The sequence below is a fragment of the Ciconia boyciana genome, chromosome 29 (genome assembly GCF_034638445.1).
Source record: "Ciconia boyciana chromosome 29, ASM3463844v1, whole genome shotgun sequence".
Taxonomy (NCBI): Eukaryota; Metazoa; Chordata; class Aves; order Ciconiiformes; family Ciconiidae; genus Ciconia; species Ciconia boyciana.
Genome location: NC_132962.1, coordinates 799516 through 823325, shown reverse-complemented (window position 1 = coordinate 823325; position 23810 = coordinate 799516). Strand labels below are relative to the sequence as shown.

The 23810-nt window shown below is 61.4% G+C and overlaps 2 protein-coding genes across 2 annotated transcripts in view; one reads left to right on the top strand and one right to left on the bottom strand.

Annotated features, from left to right (window-relative positions):
• The window catches only part of GABBR1 (gamma-aminobutyric acid type B receptor subunit 1), a 29060-nt gene extending 10507 nt beyond the window's left edge, over nucleotides 1-18553 (top strand). Inside the window, exons 4-23 of the mRNA XM_072847881.1 lie at nucleotides 1577-1765; nucleotides 3492-3509; nucleotides 5224-5384; nucleotides 7676-7810; nucleotides 9809-9979; nucleotides 10291-10392; nucleotides 10709-10774; nucleotides 11343-11534; nucleotides 11626-11868; nucleotides 12120-12183; nucleotides 13657-13734; nucleotides 13844-13994; nucleotides 14374-14506; nucleotides 15256-15372; nucleotides 15450-15557; nucleotides 15998-16091; nucleotides 16321-16448; nucleotides 16539-16667; nucleotides 16901-17044; nucleotides 17282-18553. Coding sequence (XP_072703982.1) covers nucleotides 1577-1765; nucleotides 3492-3509; nucleotides 5224-5384; nucleotides 7676-7810; nucleotides 9809-9979; nucleotides 10291-10392; nucleotides 10709-10774; nucleotides 11343-11534; nucleotides 11626-11868; nucleotides 12120-12183; nucleotides 13657-13734; nucleotides 13844-13994; nucleotides 14374-14506; nucleotides 15256-15372; nucleotides 15450-15557; nucleotides 15998-16091; nucleotides 16321-16448; nucleotides 16539-16667; nucleotides 16901-17044; nucleotides 17282-17533 — 2675 coding nt within the window. The 3' untranslated portion in view covers nucleotides 17534-18553. The remainder of the gene's footprint in view (nucleotides 1-1576; nucleotides 1766-3491; nucleotides 3510-5223; nucleotides 5385-7675; nucleotides 7811-9808; nucleotides 9980-10290; nucleotides 10393-10708; nucleotides 10775-11342; nucleotides 11535-11625; nucleotides 11869-12119; nucleotides 12184-13656; nucleotides 13735-13843; nucleotides 13995-14373; nucleotides 14507-15255; nucleotides 15373-15449; nucleotides 15558-15997; nucleotides 16092-16320; nucleotides 16449-16538; nucleotides 16668-16900; nucleotides 17045-17281) is intronic.
• A 2526-nt stretch (nucleotides 18554-21079) lies between these two features.
• Nucleotides 21080-23674, bottom strand: RPS5 (ribosomal protein S5). Its single transcript, XM_072848108.1, has 6 exons — nucleotides 23534-23674; nucleotides 22074-22179; nucleotides 21766-21975; nucleotides 21525-21653; nucleotides 21311-21409; nucleotides 21080-21196 (listed from the first exon to the last, which is right to left on the bottom strand). Exons 2-6 carry the CDS (start codon nucleotides 22176-22178, stop codon nucleotides 21128-21130), a joined length of 612 nt encoding a protein of 203 aa, XP_072704209.1. The 5' UTR covers nucleotide 22179; nucleotides 23534-23674; the 3' UTR covers nucleotides 21080-21127.
• Between the last annotated feature and the right edge of the window lie 136 nt (nucleotides 23675-23810).

Below are 23810 nucleotides of genomic sequence, written 5' to 3'. Positions count from 1 at the left end.
GTCACCATGACCATCCCCATCCCCATCACCATCCCCATCAGTTCACGCTCATCATCACCATTAGCATCCCCATCATCTTCACCCTCCCTGTCACCGTCCCCGTCCCCATCACCGTCACCATCCCCATCACTGTTACAATCCCCATGACCATCACCTTCACCTTCACCGTTAGCATACCTATCACCATCATGATCACCATCATCGTCCCCACCCCTGTCGCCATGACCATCACCATCACCCTCACCATCCCCATCAGCATCCTCATCACCACCATTGTCACCATGACTGTCACCATCACCCTCACCATCACCATCAGCATCCTTGTCACCACCATCGTCACCATCACCACCATCGTCACCATCCCCATCCCCCTCCCCATCACCATCACCCTCACCATCACCATCCTCATCACCACCATTGTCACCATCACCACCATCATCCCCATCCCCATGACCGTGACCGTCACCATCACCTTCACCCTCACCATCCCCATCAGCATCCTCATCACCACCATTGTCACCATGACTGTCACCATCACCCTCACCATCACCATCAGCATCCTCATCACCACCATTGTCACCATCACCACCATCATCCCCATCACCATCACCTTCACCCTCACCATCAGCATCCTCATCACCACCATTGTCACCATGACCACCATCATCACCTTCACCCTCACCATCACCATCAGCATCCTCATCACCACCATTGTCACCATGACCACCATCATCCCCATCACCATGACCATCACCTTCACCCTCACCATCAGCATCCTCATCACCACCATTGTCACCATGACCACCATCATCCCCATCACCATGACCATCACCTTCACCCTCACCATCAGCATCCTCATCACCACCATTGTCACCATGACCACCATCATCCCCATCACCATGACCATCACCTTCACCCTCACCATCAGCATCCTCATCACCACCATTGTCACCATGACCACCATCATCCCCATCACCATGACCATCACCTTCACCCTCACCATCAGCATCAGCATACTCATCCTCATCACCACCATTGTCACCATGACCACCATCATCCCCATCACCATCACCTTCACCCTCACCATCACCATCAGCATCCTCATCACCACCATTGTCACCATGACCACCATCATCCCCATCCCCATCACCATCACCTTCACCTTCACCCTCACCATCAGCATCCTCATCACCACCATTGTCACCATGACCACCATCATCACCTTCACCCTCACCATCACCATCAGCATCCTCATCACCACCATTGTCACCATGACCACCATCATCCCCATCACCATCACCTTCACCCTCACCATCAGCATCCTCATCAGCACCATTGTCACCATGACCACCATCATCCCCATCACCATGACCATCACCTTCACCCTCACCATCACCATCAGCATACTCATCCTCATCACCACCATTGTCACCATGACCACCATCATCCCCATCACCATGACCATCCCCATCCCCACAGGTCCCAACCACCACCCCCACTGCCCTGGTAGGGGTTACCCTGGGCAGGGTATGGACTTGAGCCCCCCCCCCCCACCCACCTTTGCACCCCCACCCAGTGAGGACCTGCCCCAAAATGCACCTGAGCTTGGAGAACGGGCAAGTGGTGGCACGGGCGATGGAGCGGGTGCCGGTGGAGGGGACGTGGACCGAGTACAGCTGCAACCCCGGGTTCCGCCTGGTGGGCAGCACCCGCAGTAACTGCACCAAGCTGGGGCGCTGGAGCACCCCCAAACCCATCTGCGAGCGTGAGTGGGGTCCCCCATGGGTGGGGGGTGGGGTTGGGGGGTGTCTGGGGTGGGGGTGGTGGGTTTTCATGGGGTGGCTGTGGGGTTGGGAGGTCCTGGTTGAGGTGTCCATGGGGTGTCCCTGAAGTTGGGGGTCCCTGGGGTTGGGGGTCCCTGGGGTGGGGTTCAGGTCCCCATGGGGCGTCCCTGGGGTGGGGGTCCCTGGGGTGGGGGTTCAGGTCCCCATGGGGGGTTCCTGGCGTTGGGGGTCCCTGGGGTGGGGGTTCAGGTCTCCATGGGGTGTCCCTGGGGTGGGGGGTCCCTGGGGTGGGGTTCAGGTCCCCATGGGGGTTCCTGGCGTTGGGGTCCCTGGGGTGGGGGTTCAGGTCTCCATGGGGTGTCCCTGGGGTGGGGGTTCAGGTCCCCATGGGTGTCCCTGGGTTTGGGGTCCCTGGGGTGGGGGTTCAGGCCCCCATGGGTGTCCCTGGGTTTGGGGATCCCTGGGGTGGGGTTCAGGCCCCCATGGGGGGTCTCTGGGTTTGGGGTCCCTGGGGTGGGGGTTCAGGTCCCCCTGGGGTGGGGTTCAGGTCCCCATGGGGGGTCCCCGGGTTTGGGGGTCCCTGGGGTTGGTGTTCAGACCCCCATGGGTGTCCCTGGGTTTGGGGGTTCCTGAGGTGGGGGTTCAGGCCCCCATGGGGGGTCCCCGGGTTTGGGGGTCCCTGGGGTGGGGGTTCAGGCCCCCATGGGGGGGTCCCTGGGGTTGGGGGTCCCTGGGATGGGGGTTCAGATCCCCCTGGCGCGTCCCTGGGGTGGGGGTTCAGGCCCCATGGGTGTCCCTGGGTTTGGGGTCCCTGGGGTGGGGTTCAGGCCCCCATGGGGGGTCCCCGGGTTTGGGGGTCCCTGGGGTGGGGGTTCAGGTCCCCATGGGGGGTGCCTGGGGTTGGGGTCCCTGGGGTGGGGGTTCAGGTCTCCATGGGGTGTCCCTGGGGTGGGGGTCCCTGGGGTGGGGGTTCAGGTCCCCATGGGGGGGTTCCTGGCGTTGGGGGTCCCTGGGGTGGGGGTTCAGGTCTCCATGGGGTGTCCCTGGGGTGGGGTTCAGGTCCCCATGGGTGTCCCTGGGTTTGGGGTCCCTGGGGTGGGGGTTCAGGCCCCCATGGGTGTCCCTGGGTTTGGGGATCCCTGGGGTGGGGTTCAGGCCCCATGGGGGGGTCTCTGGGTTTGGGGGTCCCTGGGGTGGGGGGTTCAGGTCCCCCTGGGGTGGGGGTTCAGGTCCCCATGGGGGGGGTCCCCGGGTTTGGGGGTCCCTGGGGTTGGTGTTCAGACCCCCATGGGTGTCCCTGGGTTTGGGGGTTCCTGAGGTGGGGGTTCAGGCCCCCATGGGGGGTCCCCGGGTTTGGGGTCCCTGGGGTGGGGTTCAGGTCCCCATGGGGGGTGCCTGGGGTTAGGGGTCCCTGGGGTGGGGGTTCAGATCCCCCTGGGGCGTCCCTGGGGTGGGGGTTCAGGCCCCATGGGTGTCCCTGGGTTTGGGGGTCCCTGGGGTGGGGGTTCAGGCCCCCATGGGGGGTCCCCGGGTTTGGGGGTCCCTGGGGTGGGGTTCAGGTCCCCATGGGGGGTGCCTGGGGTTGGGGTCCCTGGGGTGGGGGTTCAGACCCCCATTGGGGGGGTCCCTGGGATTGGGGGGTGCCTGAGTGCCAGCCCCAGCCCCCACTGGGGGGGGTGTCTCTGTGTGACTCAGTTTCCCCCGCAGTGCGTCGCTCTCTCTCAGGTGAGTACGTCCCCATGTCCCCCCGCCCCATGTGTCCCCCCGCCCCCAGCTGGGCCCCTCCTCAGCCCCACCCCCCGCTGGGTGCGGGGCCTTGGGTGCACCCCGGGGCCCTCCAGCTCTGCCCTGGGGGTGGGGACCCCTGGCACCCCCATCCAGCCCCACATGGCTTCATGGCACTGAATCCCCCTTCCTCCATCCCCTATCGCCCCTCTCCCTCCTCCTCCTCCCAGCCTTCCTCCCTCCATCCCCTCCTCCTCCTCCCAGCCCCCTTCCCTCCAGCCCCCTTCTCCTTCTCCTCTTCCTTCTCCAAGCCTTCCTCCACCCTCCATCCCCCTCCTCCTCCTCCTCCTCCCAGCCCCTTCCCTCCAGCCCCTCCTCCTTCTCCTCCTCCTCCTCCTCCAAGCCTTCCTCCACCCTCCATCCCCCTCCTCCTCCTCCTCCCCCCAGCCCCCTCCTCCTTCTCCTCCTCCTCCTCCTCCTCCAAGCCTTCCTCCACCCTCCATCCCCCTCCCTCCTCCTCCTCCCCCTCCAAGCCTTCCTCCCTCCATCCCCCTCCTCCCCCCAGCCCCCTTCCCTCCAGCTCCCCCTCCTTCTTCTCCTCCTCCTCCAAGCCTTCCTCCACCCTCCATCCCCCTCCCTCCTCCTCCTCCCACCTTTCCTCCCTCCCCCTCTCTCCCCCTCCTCTTCCTCCCAGCCTTCCTTGCTCCATCCCCCTCTCTCCACCCCCTCCTCCTCCCAGCCTTCCTCCCTCCCACCCCCAGCCCTCCCCATCACCCCCCCCGCCTCCCTCCCTCCCTCCCTCCCGCCGCATGTGTCCCCCCTCCCCTCCCCTCTCCCGCATCCCTCCCTCCCTCCCCGCCTGCCCCTCTCCCTCCAGCCCTCCCCGGAGCTAAGCTCCAGCCCTCGCTCCCAATCCCTTCCTCCCCATCCCTCCGTCTTTCCGCTCCCCATCCCTCTATTTTCCGCTCCCCATCCCTCCATCTTTTCCCGGCTCCATCCCTCCGTCTTCTCCGCCCCAAATCCCTCCGTCTTCTCCGCTCTCCGTCCCTCCGTATTTTCCACTCCCCAGCCCTCCCTCTTCTCCACTCTCCATCTTTCTGCTCCCCATCCCTCTATTTCCCATCCCCATCCCTCTTATTTTCCATCCTCATCCCTCCATCTCTCCGCTCCCCGTCCCTCTTATTTTTTGCTCCCCATCCCTCTTATTTTCCGGTCCCCATCCCTCTTATTTTCCATCCCCATCCCTCTTATTTTTTGCTCCCCACCCCTCTTATTTTCCATCCCCATCCCATTATTTTCCATCCCCATCCCTCTTATTTTCCATCCCCATCCCTCCGTCTTTCCACTCCCCACCCCTCTTATTTTCCTCTCCCCATCCCGTTATTTTCCATCCTCATCCCTCTTATTTTCCTGTCTCCATCCCTCCACCTCTCCGCTCTCCATCCCTCTATTTCCCTCCCCATCCCTCCTCCCCTCCCTCACCACGACTCCCCATTTCTCCTCCCCACCTCATTACCATTCCAACCTCACCGCGGGAGCCGGTGACATCAACCCCCCTCCACCAAATCCCTCTTACGCCATGGCCAACCGAATCCCCGACATCCATACGTCTTGACCCCGGGAATGGCGGGTCCCCTGGTGTCACCCAAGCCACCTCGTTGGCTTTTGGTGGTGCTCAGCGTCTCGCTGGTGTCGCGCCCGTCGGTGGGTACAGGCAAGAAGGCAGTACACGTCGGGGCGCTCTTCCCCATGAGCGGGGGGTGGCCGGGGGGCCAGGCCTGCCTGCCCGCCGTCCGTATGGCCTTGGAGGACATCAACAGTCGGAGGGACATCTTGCCCGATTATGAGTTGCGGCTCATCCATCATGACAGTAAAGTGAGAGAGGGGATGGGGTGTGGGGAGATGTGGGGTGGGATGGGTTGGGGGACATCAAGAGGTCGTAGGGATGGGGATGGGTGGTGGGGATGATGATGGGTGGTGGGGATGATGATGGGTGGTGGGGATGGGGTAGGGGATGGCAAGAGGTGGCAGGGGGACGATGATGGGTGGTGGGATGGGGTAGAGGGACACCGAGGGGTGGTGGGGGATGGGGCAGGGGGACGGTGATGGGTGATGGGGACGATGATGGGTGGTGGGGATGGGGCAGGGAGATGGTGATGGGTGGTGGGGATGGAGCAGGGGGACACTGAGGGTTGGTGGGGATGGGGCAGGAGGATGGTGATGGGGCAGGAAGATGATGATGATGGGTGGTGGGGATGATGATGGGTGGTGGGGATGACAATGGATGGCGGGGATGATGATGGGTGGTGGGATGGGGCAGGGGAACACCAAGAAGTGGTGGGATGGGACAAGGGGAAAGTGAGAGAGGACATGGATGGGGCAGGGAGGTGGTGATGAACGGTGGGGATGGGGTGGGGGGACGCCAAGAGGTGGTGGGGAGGGGGCAGGAGGACGGTGATGGGGCAGGGAGATGGTGAGAGGTGACATGGATGGGGCAGAGGGACACCAAGGGGTAGCAGGGATGGGGCAGGGGATGGGGGGCACGGAGATGGGTGGCAGGGGGACAGGGGACAGCAAGGGGTGGCAGGGATATAGGGCAGGGATATACGGTAGGGTGGCAGGGGTATAGGGCAAGGATATAGGGCAGGGACATACGGTAGGGTGGCAGGGGTATAGCGCAAGGATATAGGGCAGGGTGGCAGAGGTATAGGGCAGGGATATAGGGCAGGGTGGCAGGGATATAGGGCAAGGATATAGGGCAGGGTGGCAGGGGTATAGGGCAAGGATATAGGGCAGGGTGGCAGGGATATAGGGCAGGGATATACGGTAGGGTGGCAGGGATGGGGTAGGGCTATAAGGCGGGGCCAGGGGGCAGGTATATAGGGCAGGGTGCTAGCTATATAGGGCAGTGGATCCGAGGAGGGGGCTCATATATAGGGCAGGGGCACAGGGGGTGGCAGGGATGGGGCAGATATATGGGGCAGGGTGGCACGGATGGGGGCAGGTATATAGGGCAGGGGCAGAGGGATTAAGGCAAGGGGGGGCAAATATATAGGGCAGGGGGGCCCAGACAGAGGCCAGGAGGCATTGTGGGTATATAGGGCACCGGTGGGGGGCAGGGGATGTGCTGGGGGGGCTGATGACGCAGAGCCTGGGGGGGGGGTGCTGAGGGTTTTGGGGGCTGTGGGGCAGAGCTGTGGGGCGCAGAGGGCATGTTTGGGGGGCACAGGTCCGGGTTGGGGTGCAGCGTACGTCTAGGGGGGATATTGGGGGGGGGGCAGAGGGAGATGGGGGGGCACTGGGGGGGGGGGGCACTGCATAGGGGTGGAGGTTATGGGGCCAGGGCAGGGGTGTGGGGAGGATGAGGATGGCAGAGGCAGCGTGGGCAGCTCAAGGTGAAGGCAGGGGCGGGCGGGGGGGGCGGCAGGAATGGGGGGCAGAGAGGGGGCTGTGCAGAGGCAGAGGCTCTTGGGTGGGGGGCAGGGAGGGGACCCAGGCAGTGGGTGGGGGCACCTTGCCCCCCCACCCCCCATGTCATGTCCGCCCCCCCATCCATTCTGCACCCCATCCTTCCTGCGCCCGTCTGTCCGTCCTGCGCCTCCCTCTGTCTGTCCCCTTCCTCTTTTCACCCTCTGCCCCCCACATCCATCACCCCCCCTCACCTACACCCCCCCCAAATACCTCCCCCTGCACCCCAACTGCCCGTCCCGTACCCCACCAAGCGCCGCTCCCGTACCCCCATCTCTCCGCTCCCCTACCCCGCTGTCTGTCTGTCCTGTCTGTCCCATTCCCTCTGCCCCCCCAGAACCCCTCCTCCATCCCCCCCCCCTCTTTTTTACTGGTACTGCCTGGTTGCCACGGCAACGGATGCTGCTGGGTCTGCCACTGGGTTGCCATGGCGACGGTGCCTGGCTCCTTTTCCGGACCATCGTGCCCTGAATTATTCATAGACCCCCAAGAAAGAACAGGGCATGGGGTGGGGGTGGGGGGTGTGGGGCAGGCACCCCACCCCCCCACTTCCCCAGATGCCTGGGTCCTTTTGGGAGGGGTCTTTGGGATGAGAACCGGTGGGTTATACCAGGAGGAGGTGGGCTGGGGGGGGGGTCCCAGCAGCCACCCCCTTCCTTGTCCCCAACCCCTTTGTGTCCCCCTCCTCGTCCCTGCAGTGTGACCCCGGCCAGGCCACCAAGTATCTCTACGAGCTTCTCTACAATGACCCCATCAAGATCATCCTCATGCCCGGTTGTAGCAGCGTCTCCACGCTGGTGGCCGAGGCCGCCCGGATGTGGAACCTCATTGTGGTGAGGAACCACCTCTTCGTCCCCAAGGATGTCCCCAGGGTCATGGGGGTCCTGGGGGGGGGGACACGACAACGGGAGCTGGGGGACAACGGGAGCTGAGGAACCCCCGCCTTCACCTCTCCCTGCTGCCCCAACCACGCTGGGGCATGGTGGGTTGGGTGGAGATGGGTGGGGTTGGGTGGAGATGAAGGCACGGCTGTCCTTGGAGAGCTGTTGCCTGTTGGGGTGTACTGGGATGGGGTGTTGGGGTTGGGTTGTGTCTCGGTGTCTGCGTGGTGGCTCGGGGGCGGTCGTGGTGGGGCGGTACGTGCCCGGAGGCAGCGGGGTGTGCGCCGAAATGGTGGTGGTGGTGGGGAATGCATGGCATTGCTGCGTGCACGGCTGTAGCTACGGTTGTTGCTGGGGGTGTGGCTGTTGCTGCTGGTGCGGCCGTGTCCTGCCATGGCTGTGGGCAAATATGGCTGTCGCTGCATGGGCAACTGTTGCTATGTGTGCGGCTGTTGCTTTCAGGTTGTTGCTACATGTGTGGGTGTTGCTGCCTGTGCGGTTGTTGCTACGTGTGCGACGGTTGCATTCAGGTTGTTGCTACGTGTCTGGTTGTTGACATGTGTGCGGTTGTTGCTATGTGTGTGGTTGTTGCTTTCAGGTTGCTGCTACATGTGTGGCTGTTGCTCCATGTGTGGTTGTTGCTACATGGACAGCTGTTGCTTTCAGGTTGTTGCTGCCTGTGTGGTTGTTGCTTTGCGTGTGGTTGTTGCTTTCAGGTTGCTGCTACGTGTGCGGATGTTGCTATGTGTGTGGTTGTTGCTACATGGACAGCTGTTGCTTTCAGGTTGTTGCTACACGTGTGGTTGTTGCTGCCTGTGCGGTCGTTGCTTTCAAGTTGTTGCTACCTGTGCGACTGTTGCTTTGTGTGGGGCTGTTGCTTTCGGGTTGCTGCTACGTGTGCGACTGTTGCTATGTGTGTGGTTGTTGCTTTCAGGTTGCTGCTACATGTGTGACTGTTGCTATGTGTGTGGTTGTTGCTTTCACGTTGCTGCTACTTGTGCGGCTGTTGCTTTCAAGTTGTCGCTACGTGTGCAGTTGCTACGCATGTGGTTGTTGCTTTCAGGCCGTTGCTACGTGTGCGGTTGTTGCTCCCAGGTTGTTGCTCCGTGTGTGGTTGTTGCTCTCAGGTTGTTGCTCTGTGTGTGGTTGTTGCTACATGGACAGCTGTTGCTTTCAGGCTGTTGCTACACGTGCAGTTGTTGCTGACTGTGCGGTTGTTGCTTTGTGTGGGGCTGTTGCTTTCAGGTTGCTGCTACACGTGCGGCTGTTGCTTTGTGTGTGGTTGTTGCTTTCGGGTTGCTGCTACATGTGCGACTGTTGCTATGTGTGTGGTTGTTGCTTTCGGGTTGCTGCTACTTGTGCGGCTGTTGCTTTCAAGTTGTTGCTACGTGTGCAGTTGTTGCTACGTGTGTGGTTGTTGCTTTCAGGTCGTTGCTCCCTGTGCGGATGTTGCTCTCAGGTTGTTGCTCCGTGTGTGGTTGTTGCTACATGGACAGCTGTTGCTTTCAGGTTGTTGCTACACGTGCAGTTGTTTCTGCCTGTGTGGTTGTTACTTTGTGTGGGGCTGCTGCTTTCAGGTTGCTGCTACGTGTGCGACTGTTGCTATGTGTGTGGTTGTTGCTTTCAGGTCGTTGCTCCCTGTGCGGTTGTTGCTCTCAGGTTGTTGCTCCGTGTGTGGCTGTTGCTACATCTGTAGCTGTGTCTAGACAGTTGTTGCTGGGCATTTTGGGTGTTTTGCCACACGCTGGTGCTGCGGCGCGTCCGGCTCTAGCTACGCCCGCGGCTGTCACCGGTGGTCCACGGTTGTACCCACACCCTCTGCGATTCCTGCCATCAGCACCCGTCCAGCCGCCCACGGTCCACTCGGTTGACGCGGGGCTACAGGCGGCCGTAGCAGTGTTGGGGGACGCCGCCTGTTGAGTGTTGACACCCCACCCCCCAACCTTACAGCTCTCCTACGGCTCCAGCTCCCCCGCCCTCTCCAACCGCCAGCGCTTCCCCACCTTCTTCCGCACCCACCCCTCGGCCACCCTGCACAACCCCACCCGCGTCCAGCTCTTCAAGAAGTGGGGCTGGACCAAGATCGCCACCATCCAGCAGACCACGGAGGTCTTCACCTCGGTACGCGCACCGGCAACCTCCCACACCCCCCACCCCTCCGCCGCCTGCTGCTGCTTCCCCCCAAAACTCTGCCCCACAACTTCTCATTCCCCCCCCCCATCCTGGACCCGGTGACGTTCGGGTCCGAGCTCAATCCCCTCCCGTGGTGCGTAACGCCGACCACCAGCGACCAACCCACCTCCCAACCCCTGCTTGGTGCCCCCAACCCCGCCATCCTCCCCGGACTCACTCTGCACTCTCTTTCCCCTCCGCCCCACTCCCTGCCTGCCCCTCCTGCCTGCTCCCCACCCCTCCTGCCCGCCCGCCACCAGACCCTCGATGACCTGGACCAGCGGGTGAAGGAAGCCGGTTTGGAGATCACCTTCCGCCAGAGTTTCTTCTCCGACCCCGCTGCGCCTGTACGCAACCTCAAGGTGAGTTCACCTTGCCCGTGCCCTGGTCCTCGTCCTTCCCCACGGCACCCACAACCATTGGGGTGCAGATGGAGCCATGTCCTGTACCCCAAAGGGAGCAGAGATGCTCCAAGATGCCCAAGCATCCAGGTCAACGATGCATCTCCTCCAGCCAGGAGATGAGTAGCAATGTCCATGACCTGGCCGTGCAATGCCAAGGTTCTGGTCCTCCTCAGGAACCCTATGCAAAGTTATGCAAATGAGGCTGGGTGGGGTTGATCCTCTAAGAGCGAAGGGGAGCAGAAGTCCCACCCTAGGGTGACTTGTCTCCCTGCAGCGCCAGGACGCCCGTATCATTGTGGGGCTCTTCTACGAGACGGAGGCGCGTAAGGTCTTCTGCGAGGTGAGGGGTGGAAAGGGAGAGGTGACATGGGTGGGCACCACGGGGGGCATGTGGGAGGATGGGACCATGGGTGGCATCCAGTGGAGAAGGGTAGGTGGACATCAGGTGGACGTGGGGCCGTTGGGAGAGTGAGGAGATGGATGGTGGGATGGAGCAAAGGGTGGTGGGACGGAGCGAAGGGTGGTGGGACGTGGATCAGTGGGCAGAAAGACGTTAGGATGGATGGGTGGAAGTGTGGGTAGATGTGAGTGTGATAGAACTGGTGGGTGGATGGGCGGGGAGGTGGGATGGTGGGAAGGGAAATGGTTGAGTGGAGGCATAGGGTGAAGAGTGGACGGACAGAGATCCTGCTGGATGGACAGGATGGGCAGGTGGGATGGTGGGAAGGTTGAGCAGAGGCATGGGGTGAAGAGTGGATGGACAGAGGTCTGGCTGGATGGACAGGATGGGGAGAAGGGTGCTAGATGAGTGAAGAGTGACTGGATGGGATGGGGTGAAGAGTGATGGATGGAGGGATGGTGGGAAGGATGGGGTGAAGGGTAAGGCCACTGCTCCTTGGCCCACACAGGTCTACAAGGAGAAGCTGTACGGCAAGAAGTACGTCTGGTTCCTCATTGGCTGGTACGCTGACAACTGGTTCCGCATCAAGGATCCGGCCATCAACTGCACTGAGGCGGAGATGGCCGAGGCCGTGGAAGGCCACGTCACCACCGAAATCGTCATGCTCAACCCTGAGAACACCCGCAGCATCTCCAACATGGTATGGGGAGGATGGAGGGGACACATGGCACTGCCAGGGGGTCCACTCCATCCCACCCACCACATCACCACCATTTCGTTCCCCATCCCAGACGTCCCAGGAGTTCATCGAGAAGCTGCAGAAGCGGCTGGGCAAGAACCCTGAGGAGACAGGCGGCTTCCAGGAGGCTCCGCTGGCCTATGATGCCATCTGGGCACTGGCCCTGGCCCTCAACAAGACCTCAGCAGAGCTGGTCAAGAAGGGGTTGCGCCTGGAGGACTTCAACTACAACAACAAGAACATCACCGATGAGATCTACCGGGCACTCAACTCCTCTGCCTTTGAGGGCGTCTCGGTGCGTTGCCCACACCCGAGCCCCTGCCAGTCCCCGGCCCCAGCGTGTCCTCTTCTGCTCAACAAGGTCTCCCATGTCCCCAACTCCTCCACCTTCAAGGTGGCAGTGGAGGTGCCTTGAAGGCATCCATCAAGGGTGCCCTTGTGAGCCACCCCAAAACTCCCAGAGAAAACGTTCTCCCAACACCTCTCTGGGGACATGGTCCTGCCACCTGACAGGTCCCCGACACCCATCTCCATTCCACCCCACAGGGACATGTTGTCTTTGACGCCAGCGGCTCCCGTATGGCCTGGACACTCATTGAGCAGCTGCAAGGTGAGTGAGCACAGGCAGCAGCCATATCAGGGTGACGCTGTCACCGTGTTGCACGTGGTGACCACCACCCAGCATCCCGCAACACCCCTTCACACACAACAGCCGCAGCTCGGTGTTGCGGCCACGTTGTCTGCACAACAACAGCACACAACCACTCCAAGACACACACTCTGACAAGTCCCACCACTGCACAACCTCTCAAGGGGTGGAAACACACATGGGACAACGCCCTTCTCCACACCCTTTTGGCCACGTGTCCAACAGGATGCGTGTCCTCACCAACACACAACTGCTCTTGCGTGTTACGGAGGGAGGTCCAGAGGTGGAGGAGGTTTGGGGGACAAGCAAGGAGCTTGGGACGAGAAAGCCATCAAGAGTAGTCAGCATGGATTCACCAAGGAGAAGTTGTGCTTGACCAACTTGACCACCTTCTACTGGCTTGGTAGATGAAGCGAGAGTGGTGGACATTTTCTGCCTTGGCTTCAGGAAGGCTTTCAACACTGTTGTCTCCCAGAAGATCTTCACAGAGAAGACGGTGAAGTCTGGGTTGGATGAGCAGACAGCAGGGTGGACTGAAAACTGGCTGAACAACCAGGTCCAGGGGGTGGGGATCAGTGGCAGAAGGTCCAGTTGGAGGCCAGTCACCAGCAGTGCACCCCAGAGGTCAATACTGCGTCCAGTCCTGTTCAACTTCTTCATCAATGATCTGGATGATGGGGCTCAACAAACTTCAGCCAGTTTGTTGATGACACCAAACTGGGAAGAGCAGCTGAGACGTCAGAGGGTCATGCTGCCATCTAGAAGGACCTCGGCAGGCTGGAGAAATGGGCTGAGAGGAACCTCATGAGGTTCAACAAGGGGAAGAGCTTCAGGAACAACCCCAGGCACCAGGACAGGCTGAGGGTCAACCAGCTTTGTAGAGAAGGCCCTGGGGGTCCTGGTGGACCCCAAGTTGACCATGAGTCAGCGATGTGGCAAAGGTGGCCAACAGTGTCTTGGACTGCATCAGGAGGAGTGGTGGAGCGGGTTGAGGAGGTGATCCTTCCCCTCTACTCAGCACTGGTGAGGCCACACCTGGAGGTATGGGGCCGGTACTGGGCTCCCCAGTACAAGGGAGCTACTGGAGAGCATCCAGCGAAGGGCCATGAAGATGATGAAGGGACAGGAGTACAGGAGACTCCAGCTGAACGTCAGGAACCACTTTTTCACAGTGCAGGTGACCCAGCACTGGCAGAAGGTGCCCAGAGAGGTGGTGGAGTCTCCATCCTTGGAGACATCCAAACGCCGAATGGACGTGGTCATGGACAACAGGCTCTGGGTGGTCCTACTTGAGTAGGGGGTTGCACCAGATGACCCCCTAGATATCCCTTCCAACCCCCAACCAGTCTGTGATCCTGTGGGGGTGTGCACAAACGCTGGAGGGGTGTCACTCCTCCTTCCCTCCCACCTGACCCATCACTGTTGCCCTTGCAGGAGGTGTCTACAAGAAGATCGGCTACTATGACAGCACCAAGGACAACCTGTCCTGGTACAACAACGACAAGTGGATTGGTGAGCAGCGCCGTGTGTGGGGTGTGAGCAGCAGGGGGGGGTCACTGCCATGGGGAAGGGTCGGGAAGACCCCTCCCCATGCCCCCTAATTGTGCCATGGGCTCTGCAGGAGGTGCCCCTCCAGCTGACTACACCAAGGTCATCACCACCTTCCGATTCCTGTCCCAGAAGCTCTTCATCTCCGTCTCGGTGCTGGCCTCGTTGGGCATCCTCCTGGCCATCATCTGCCTGGCCTTCAACATCTACAACGGGCATGTCCGGTCAGTGATCCCCCTCCCCGTTTTCCCGGTGTTTGGGGAAATATTGCACCTTTCCTTTTCCATAGCTGCTAAAACGAAGCTCAGCAGCGTGTGGTTAACAACACCCAGACAGGGAAAAAAAGGGATTATATGCTCCCGTGTCCTCCTACAGAAGATGACAGTGACAAAACATTGTCGTTAGTAGATATCCCAGTTGCCCGTCTCGCTGCGTAGGAGCTTCGGGTGATATCAAGGGTCTGTTTGTAGCACGTGGTTTCCTGTTATCTCACTTCGTGTCCCCATTTCTCGCGTCCCGTTGGGTTAGCTGAACGTCGTGCACCACCGATAGCTGAGCACGGTGGCCGAGTGACAGCTCGTCTTCTCAACAACTCTCCCCCAGGTACATCCAGAACTCACAGCCGTACTTGAACAACATGACGGCTGTGGGCTGCACGCTGGCGCTTGCTGCCGTCTTCCCCCTGGGACTTGACGGGTACCACATCGGGCCGGGGCTTTTCCCTTTTGTCTGTCAGGTATGGGGCTGGTGGGGTGTAGGGGGGTACAGGCGGAGCGAGGACAACTGGGGGTGGGACAGCCGGAGGAGGAACATTTGGAGACACAGCCAGGGGATGGGGACAGCTGGAGGAGGAACATTTGGAGATACAGCCAGGGGATGGGGACAGCCGGAGGAGGAACAGTTGGAGACACAGCCAGGGGACGGGGACAGCTGGAGGAGGAACAGTTGGAGACACAGCCAGGGGACGGGGACAGCCAGAGGAGGAACAGTTGGAAATGCAGCCAGGGGACGGGGACAGCCGGAGGAGGAACAGTTGGAAATGCAGCCAGGGGATGGGGACAGCCGGAGGAGGAACAGTTGGAGACACAGGCAGGGGACGGGGACAGCCGGAGGAGGAACAGTTGGAGATACAGCCAGGGGACAGGGACAGCCAGAGGAGGAACAGTTGGAGATACAGCCAGGGGACGGGGACAGCTGGAGGAGGAACATTTGGAGACACAGCCAGGGGACGGGGACAGCCGGAGGAGGAACAGTTGGAGATACAGCCAGGGGATGGGGACAGCCGGAGGAGGAACAGTTGGAGACACAGCCAGGGGACGGGGACAGCCGGAGGAGGAACAGTTGGAGATTCAGCTGGCTTCTTCTAAAGGAGTCAGTCTGGGAGGTCCATGGGAGGGGGGTACACTCCGTGGGGGTGCAGCAGAGGTGGGTACAGCTGGATGGGGAGGTACAACCGGCTCTTCCCAACCCATGTACCCTCCCCAGGCCCGGCTGTGGCTCCTCGGGCTGGGGTTCAGCCTGGCGTACGGCAGCATGTTCACCAAGATCTGGTGGGTTCACACCGTCTTCACCAAGAAGGAGGAGAAGAAGGAGAAGAGGAAGGTGAGGGGTGACCCAGTGGGGTGCGGGGGGTCTGAGGGAACAGGGTCTCGGTGACACTGTGTTGTCCCCACACCCAGACCCTGGAGCCTTGGAAGCTGTATGCCACCGTGGGGCTGCTTGTGGGGCTGGACGTGGTCACACTGATCATCTGGCAAATCGTGGACCCCCTGCACCGCACCATCGAGGTGGGGCAGTGCTGGGGGGGGGTGCTCACAACGTTGGGGGTGCTTGTGGTGTCGGGGGATGCTGAGGGGATGCTTACAGTGTTGGGGTGCTGTTGAGGGGACGCTCTTGACATTGGGGGGATGCTCAAGGTGTTGGGGTGCCTCTGGGGGGATGCTCATGGTGTTGAGGTGCTGATGAGAGGACGCTCTTGACATTGGGGGGATGTTCATGGTGTTGGGGTGCTGCTGAGGGGGTGCTCTCAAAGTTGGGAGGATGCTCAAGGTGTTGGGGTGCTGATGAGGGGATGCTCTTGAAGTTGGGGTGCTGCTCAAGGTGTTGGGGTGCTGCTGAGGGGATGCTTACAGCATCAGGGTGCTGCTGGGGGGGACCCTACAGCAAAGGCTCCCCCCCCTCCACCCCATCTACCCTCACACCCCGTCTCCCACCCCATCACCCCCAGGAGTTCACCAAGGAGGAGCCCAAGACGGACACGGACGTCTCCATCCTGCCCCAGCTGGAGCATTGCAGCTCCACCAAGATGAATACGTGGCTCGGTGGGCATGGGGGGGGTCGGGGGTGGGACATGGGCAGGACTGGGGGGGTACAGGCAGGACTGGGGGGTACAAGCAGGGTTTGGGGGCACAGGGGTGTTGTAGAGAGCCAAAGGGAGACTCAGGCACCCATGGGGACCAGGGGGGGGGGTCCCTGTTTGACCACCCATGGCTCCCCCCACCCCAGGCCAGGTGGGAGTCCCTGTTTGACCACCCATGGTTCCCCCCCCAGGGATATTTTACGGCTTCAAGGGGTTGCTGTTGCTTCTGGGCATCTTCCTGGCGTACGAGACCAAGAGCGTGTCCACGGAGAAGATCAACGACCACCGAGCGGTGGGCATGGCCATCTACAACGTGGCGGTAAGCCGGGATGGCTGTGCTCCCCCCCACAGCATCTTCACCCCACATCCCATACGGTGACCCTCAAAAACGTCCCCTTCCTCCACACAGGTCCTCTGCCTCATCACGGCGCCCGTCACCATGATCCTCAGCAGCCAACAGGATGCAGCCTTTGCCTTCGCCTCATTGGCCGTTGTCTTCTCCTCCTACATCACCTTGGTTGTCCTCTTCGTCCCCAAGGTGCTGGTGGGGAAGGGGCTGGTGGGGTCCGGGTGTTTCTTCTGGGGTGGGGAGGAACAGTCGTCCTACGTCCTCCTTTGTAGGGTCAAGGTGTTGCCTCAGCAGACGTGAAGGTTTCTTCTCCAGTAGGGTCATGAAGTTGGCAATGACAGTTGGCAGGGGACAGAGGGGACAACCGGGTGTGGGTGTTGCCTTGAGTGGGGCACAGCTTTGACAACCGGGGACCGTTGCAGATGCGACGACTCATCACCCGAGGCGAGTGGCAATCGGAGCAGCAGGACACCATGAAGACGGGCTCGTCCACCAACAACAACGAGGAGGAGAAATCCCGACTGTTGGAGAAGGAGAATCGGGAGCTGGAGAAAATCATCGCTGAGGTGAGTGGGGAACCCCAAAACATGGTTTGGGGGTGGAAACCCCACAGAAGTGGGGTGTAGCTTCAGAGCTGTAGTTGCAAGGTGTTGCTACCTGTGCCAAGAGGGGTAGATCAGCTCCGAGTGGCCAACACCTCAACAGGGATGACGTGGGGGGTGGGTGGGGGGGTCTCAACACCGATAAGGGGTATTGGGGTGGTATCTGACCCCCCTCCCCCCCCCAAATTTGTCACTCGGCAGAAGGAAGAACGTGTATCGGAGCTCCGCCAGCAGCTCCAGGACCGCCAGCAGCTCCGGTCCCGCCGACGGTCGTCCAACCCTTCCCGTGAGGCTGACAACCATTTCTCCCCAGGGTTGAGTGCTGCCCCGGCCCCCCCGGCCCCCTTCTACCAGCCCAACCTCCCCCTGGTCCGCTGCCTGGTTTCGGAACAAGCCGACAAGCTCGGCCGGGCCAACTGCGACGGCAGCCGAGTCCATCTCCTCTATAAGTGACCCCCCACGGGGGGGCGGGGCTAAGAGCAGAGAGGCGGGGCTATTTGCCAAGGGGTGGAGCTAAGTGGGGTGGGGTCAGTGGGTGGGGCTAGGCAGGGAGGGCAGAGCCTCTTTGCCTTATTACTGATTTTTTTTTAACGCGTCTTGTCGTCTTAACCTGGGGGACCACGGCTTTGGCCGGGTCCCCCCTCCCGGTGCTCCCGGTGTCACCCGCCCTCCGACTGTTGTCAGGCAGAAAACTATGGGGTGGGGGGGGGAGAAGGATGGTTCTTAATTAAGGAGGGGGGGGAAGCAGAGTGAGTGAGGGCTGAGTTAACAACGCGGAAAGCCCCCCCCAACCTCCCCTACAGCCGCCCCACTGCCCTTACAGCCGTCCCGTCTCCCTCTCCGCTCCAGCCGTAGCACACAGGTGGACAGTCCGGCTGACTTGTCCTCCTCCAACCTGTCCCTGCTACACCCACACGACAATCCCCTCCATCACCCCGCGCTGTTGCACACAACCGGAGCTCAGCTCCCGGTGTAGCAAACAACCGCCCTGTTAATACCCTGTAACAGTGTTATTGTAGCCCGGTGTTGATACAGGCGACGTGGGGACACAGGCTCAGGCCCGGGGATGCAGGCGGTTGTATCGCAAGTGGCGATTCTTGTAGTTTAACGTCAGGCTGTAGTGTACGACTAAGTCTAGTTAAGTCTAGTCAGACTGTAGTGCACAACTTGTACGTACAATCAAATCGTATTGCACATCAGGATCGGTTACTGTAACGCACAGTCCGGCTGTAGCCGACGGCTGGTTTGGGATCAGTTGTTGGTGCAACCAGATCTAGTTTTTATGCTGTATTGTCCGACTGTAGCTCACAACTGGCTGCGGCAAGGCGTGAGCACAGGCAGAGAGTCTGTGGCTAGGGCTGTATGTTCAAGCGCAGCGTTAGGTCGGGTCCTGTACGCGCAGACTGTTGTATCCGGGGTCTGGTTTCTCATATGTACAGTCGCACTTTAGTGGACAACCGGACCCTGCTTCTTCTCACGTGTCTGTTGTGGTGTTTAACCGTGAAAGGAGAACTACACCGTACCTCAGTCACCGGGCCTGGGTCCCTCCCCAGACCAGGGGTACCCTGGTACAATCAGAGAGCTGTAGGCCAAGCTCACAGTCGTCCTCTGCCAGTTGGGCTCAGCTTTGGGGTGGGGGGTGACAGCGAGTCCAAGGAAAGGGTCCGGCTCTTCCTGGATCAGGCTGACCCTGGATCTGATTGTTCCTGGATCCAGTGGGTCTAGCACCAGGTACAACCAACCCTGGCTGCTTCAGGTTGACGGCGTTCACAGCCACACACCGCACTACAACCCACGCATCCTTGCTTTGACATCCCCCACCCCCCAAAAAAAAAATCCAGGTGGGAATCCCTGTCCTCCCTGCTCCCCAGGTCCAACCCTCCCCCACATCCCCCCCACCCCCCCAAAACACACACCAGCGCTGAACACCGTCCCTACCCTGTGCCACCGGTACCGGGGACGGCACTGATAGGGGCCGGGGAAGGCGGTGGCTGTGCCAGGCACCACAGCAGGGTGGAAAGGGGAGGGGAACAACCAGCTGGAAGAGGGAGAGGAATTGAACACCCCTAATCACCCCCAAACCCCCATATACCACGGACACAGGCGTCTCGGTAGCAGGGAGCCCCATTCCTCTCCCTCTGCTGAACCAAAATTGTAGATTTACAGCCCAAAAAGCCAGCCTGTAACCACGGGTCCTGACACAGAAGGGGTTGCCCTTGGGCTCAGGGGTGGAAAAGCAACACCAGGACACACAGTCAGCATCCAGAAACACAACCTGTTTTAATATGGGGGGGGTTCCCCCCCCCAAAATCCTGACCCCAAGATGGGTGACCCCCCCCCCAGAGCCACACACAGACAAGGGCACGAGCTCAGAGTCCACAGGGGAGCGGGGACTTGTCCCCATGGGGGGCCACCAAGACCCCCCTGGAGGTCCACGACACAAGGAGGGGGGCTCTACCGTGGGATTGGGGGGCCCCCCTCTTAATATGGGGGCCAGCTCGACTCTCCCCAAGTGCTGTTGGCCACTGGCCCCCCCTCACCACATGCCATGGGCTGGAGGAAGAAGAGGAAGACTCCGCAGAGCACCAAGCCCCCTCCCACCATCAAGGCCACCATCAAGGCCACCGCTCGGTACAGAGACCACCGGCCGGAGGTCCAGGACCAACCCCGGTTGGGGGGAGCGGGGGGCTCGGGTCGCCCCAATTCCAGGCTGAGGGTCACAGTGGGGATCTGGTCAGGGGGTTTGGGGCGTCCGGGGGGGACGTAGAGCAACCCCTTGGGACGGCTGAAGCGGACGGAGCCGGTGGGACCGGGGGGTAAAAGAGCCAGGAGATCGTCACGGGTGGGCAAAGCCGGGGGTCCGCGGCGGCGGGGCAACACCGTGGGGCGACGGCAGATGGGGCAGAGCAAGGTGGGGGCGGCGGGGGCCACCACGGTGACCCTGGCCAGGCATTCGAGGCAGAAAGTGTGACCGCACCCCAACGCCTTGGGCACCTTGAAGAGACGATCGTAGGGGGCGAAGCAGATGACGCAATCCAGGGGGGAGACCCCCTCGGTGTCCCCAGCCATGGTGGTGACCGCGGCGGTGGCAGTCATGTCCCTGGTAGGTGGGAAGAGCGAAGACGGTGTTTACCGGGTAGCGATGAGGACAACCCACAGCGTGGGGTTGGGGACAGCAAATCTATGGGGGTACCCAAGCCAAATTGTCCCCACACCCACGTGTCCCCCCACCCTGGGGTGCCAAACCCCCCCCTTGGAGATACCAACCCCCACCGGTGAAACCACTCTCCCCCCAAAAATATTTTTTGGGGGGTCCAACCTTCACTCACACCCACTCCCAGCTCAGCCAGCGCCCCCCAACCTGCCACCCCCCAATTTGGGAGGGGGGCTCAGCTAAGCCCCCCCATCTCCTCACCTGCACCCCAAAATGTGGCAGCAGTAGGAGCTCGCCGAGGCGCAGCCGGCGGTGCCGGGATCAAGGACGTCCGCCACTGTCACACCCACTGCTGTGCCCTGCCCGCGTGAGCCGGGCAACGTGGGGGGACCGTCCCCCGCGTTTGGGGAACACCCCCAAACCCAACGCCGGCCTTGGCGGGGGTCCCAGGGCACCGAGGAGCCGGTTCCCAGAGCAGATCCCGCTCCCCCTCACCGTGGGGAGCTACCGGCTCCGTCCCGGCTCTATTTATCCCGATAATTTCTTCCGCCTTTCTGCCCCTCCCCGGTACCAGGCGCCGCTTCCCCCACCCAAAAGGGGAAAAAAAAATAGGGTGCGCAAAAAGAGGGGGACACACACACACAACAGCAGGGGAGCACCCCAACCTTTCCCAGTGGGAAGGAATAAGGCAGGTCTGGCCTGGGGACATGGAGGGGACAAGCAGGACACGGAGCCGCACCCCTGCCTGGGGCTCCACATTGGGGATCCCCCCCTCAGAGCACCCAACCCCAACGGCGTGTCCCCCCTCCCCAGCCCCACAGCACAGGGAGGACCGAGGAGGGGGATACAGAGCAAGTAAATTTTATTGGGAGGGAGGTGACAACGGTGGCTTTTTAACGGTTGGATTTGGCCACACGCTCCAGCTCATCCTTCTTCTTGATGGCGTAGGAGTTGGAAGAGCCCTGGGGGGGGGAAGGTCGAGAGGAATATAAGTCAGTTTTTGGGGTGTGGAGGGGTCCGTTTTGTCCCCAACTCAGAGAAGGTGACAGCAGTGACAGCTCCGTCCCCCTCCTCACCTTGGCAGCGTTGATGAGTTCGTCGGCCAAGCACTCGGCGATGGTTTTGATGTTACGGAAAGCGGCTTCGCGAGCTCCGGTGCACAGGAGCCAGATGGCCTGGGGTAAGGGGGGGGACGGAAAAAGAAAGTTGGGGACGGAAAAAGGACATCGGGGACACGGGGACAGGGAGGGCGGCAGCCCCTCGGTGTTTAGGGATGGAAAGGGAAGGTACCTGGTTGACGCGGCGCAGGGGGGATACGTCCACAGCCTGCCTACGGACGGTGCCGGCACGACCGATGCGGGTCGAGTCCTCGCGGGGTCCGGAATTAATGATGGCATTCACCAGGACTTGCAGGGGATTCTGCCGGAGGAGAGGCAGGGAGAAGAAATCAGCCCCCCAGCACCCCAAAAAAAAAAACCCTCTCAGCACCCAAAAAACCTCCCCCTAGCACCCAAAACCCAGCCCCCCTCACCTCCCCGGTGAGCAGATGGATGATCTCGAAGGCGTGCTTAACGATGCGCACGGTCATTAATTTCTTGCCGTTGTTGCGGCCGTGCATCATCATGGAGTTGGTGAGTCGCTCGACGATGGGGCATTGAGCTTTACGAAAACGCTTGGCCGCGTAGCGCCCGGCGCTGTGGGGCAGGTACTTGGCGTATTTTTCCTTCACGGCGATGTAATCCTGGCGGGATATGACGTCAGATTCTTCCCGTCGATGGGAGGGATGCGGGAACCCCCCCCCTTTGGCGTCATCGTTCCCCACCCCCCCCCAAAAAATACCTGGAGGGAGATATCGTTGATCTGCACGTCATCGGTGCTCCATTTGCCGAAGAGTTTGATGTCGGGGGTCTCGGTGACGGCGGGGGCCGTCTCCCAGTCAGTCATGCTGCGGAGAGAATGGGATGGGGGTCAGGAGAGACGCTTGTCCCCCCCCTTTCCGCCTAAACCCCATAATGGGGGGGGCTACATCAAATCCCTTTAATTTAAAGGAAAAAACAAGTGCCTACAGGTCCCAGTGAGGTTAAATGCCTTTCCCAGTATAAACTGGGAAGGTTCTGGGAGCACCTCACAGGCAGGGGATCCCCCCCGGACTTTTCACGGGGTACCGGGTACCGCCCGCACGCACCCAGGCACCCTAAACCCCGCGTGGGGTGTTCAAGCACCCATGGGTGGGCTGTCTACGCAGAGAAGGGGGGGGTCCCTCAACCTCCCAGAGGTGACAAGGTGGCTCAGGGGGTGTCCCCAAACCCTGGACATGACACAGGGGTGTCCCCCCGGGTTGTGTGCTTGTGACTCCTCGAGCATCCATCCGTGTCCCCCCCCAGTTGGGGCAGCCGGCGTCAGGGTGTAACGTACAGGCGTGGAGCGAGCCCTGTGTGTCACAGGGTTGTGTGACACACGCAGAGGGGTGTGTGTCCCCCATCAGGGGGACCCCCCCCCCAAAAAAGGGCCTCGTGTTTGTGGGTGTTACGGTGTACGTGAGGAATGGGGTCCACGCTGGGACAATCGCCACAGTCCCAGTGTTACCGGGGAACGCAAAGACCGGCCATGGGAGGCAGAGGAAAACCCCGAACCCCCAAACACCCCACAGCCCAGGGACACCCCAAGCTCCCTCCAGACCTCCCCCCAAAAACAGCCCCCCTCAACTCCACCTACCCCAGGAAGGCTCCAAGCTCTTTTAAGACCCCCCCCTCCAACTCATCCCTATGGCAAGAGGACCCCCAACCCTACAGAGACTCCCCCAAAAAGGCATAGCCATCTTCTCCCCCCTCAAGAGCCCCCCAACCTCAGGCCCTCCCCCGCCTCCAGGCCTGAGCCCCCAACTCCCTCCTCAGGCCCTCCCCCGCCTCCAGGCCTGAGCCCCCAACTCCCACCTCAGGCCCTCCCCCGCCTCCAGGCCTGAGCCCCCCAACTCCCACCTCAGGCCCTCCCCGCCTCCAGGCCTGAGCCCCCAACTCCCACCTCAGGCCCTCCCCGCCTCCAGGCCTGAGCCCCCCAACTCCCACCTCAGGACCCCCTAACCTGAGCCCTTCAACCCCTACCTCAGGGGCCCCCAACTCCTACCCCAAGGACTCTCATCCTACAGGCCTGAGCCCCCCAACTCCCACCTCAGAGCCTGCCCACCCCAGGCCCCGGCCCCAAGAGGCCTCACAGTCCCCCCACACCCACGGCCCCCCAGCCCCTCCCGTGCCCCGGACGCCGCTCCAGGCCCCGGGAACCCCCGGACGCGCCGCACTCACATGGCGGCGGCTGCGGCTCCCGCGAAGAAAAAGGGCCCAGACGGGGTCTCCCTGCCTCTTATCCAGGGGCAGGCGCGCAATTCCGGCCGCGCATGCGCAAAGTCCCAGCGTGGCCCCGCGCTTCCGCCCGTCCGCCCTCACGGCGCCCGCTAGTAGTGCTCTATGCGCATGCGCGCACGGAAAGGCCCACCCCATCCATAGCGCAGGCGTAGGGGGCGGTGGTGAAGCCGGAGCGGCCATGTTTGTTAAAGGCGCCTGCCCAAACGCCGCCATGCAA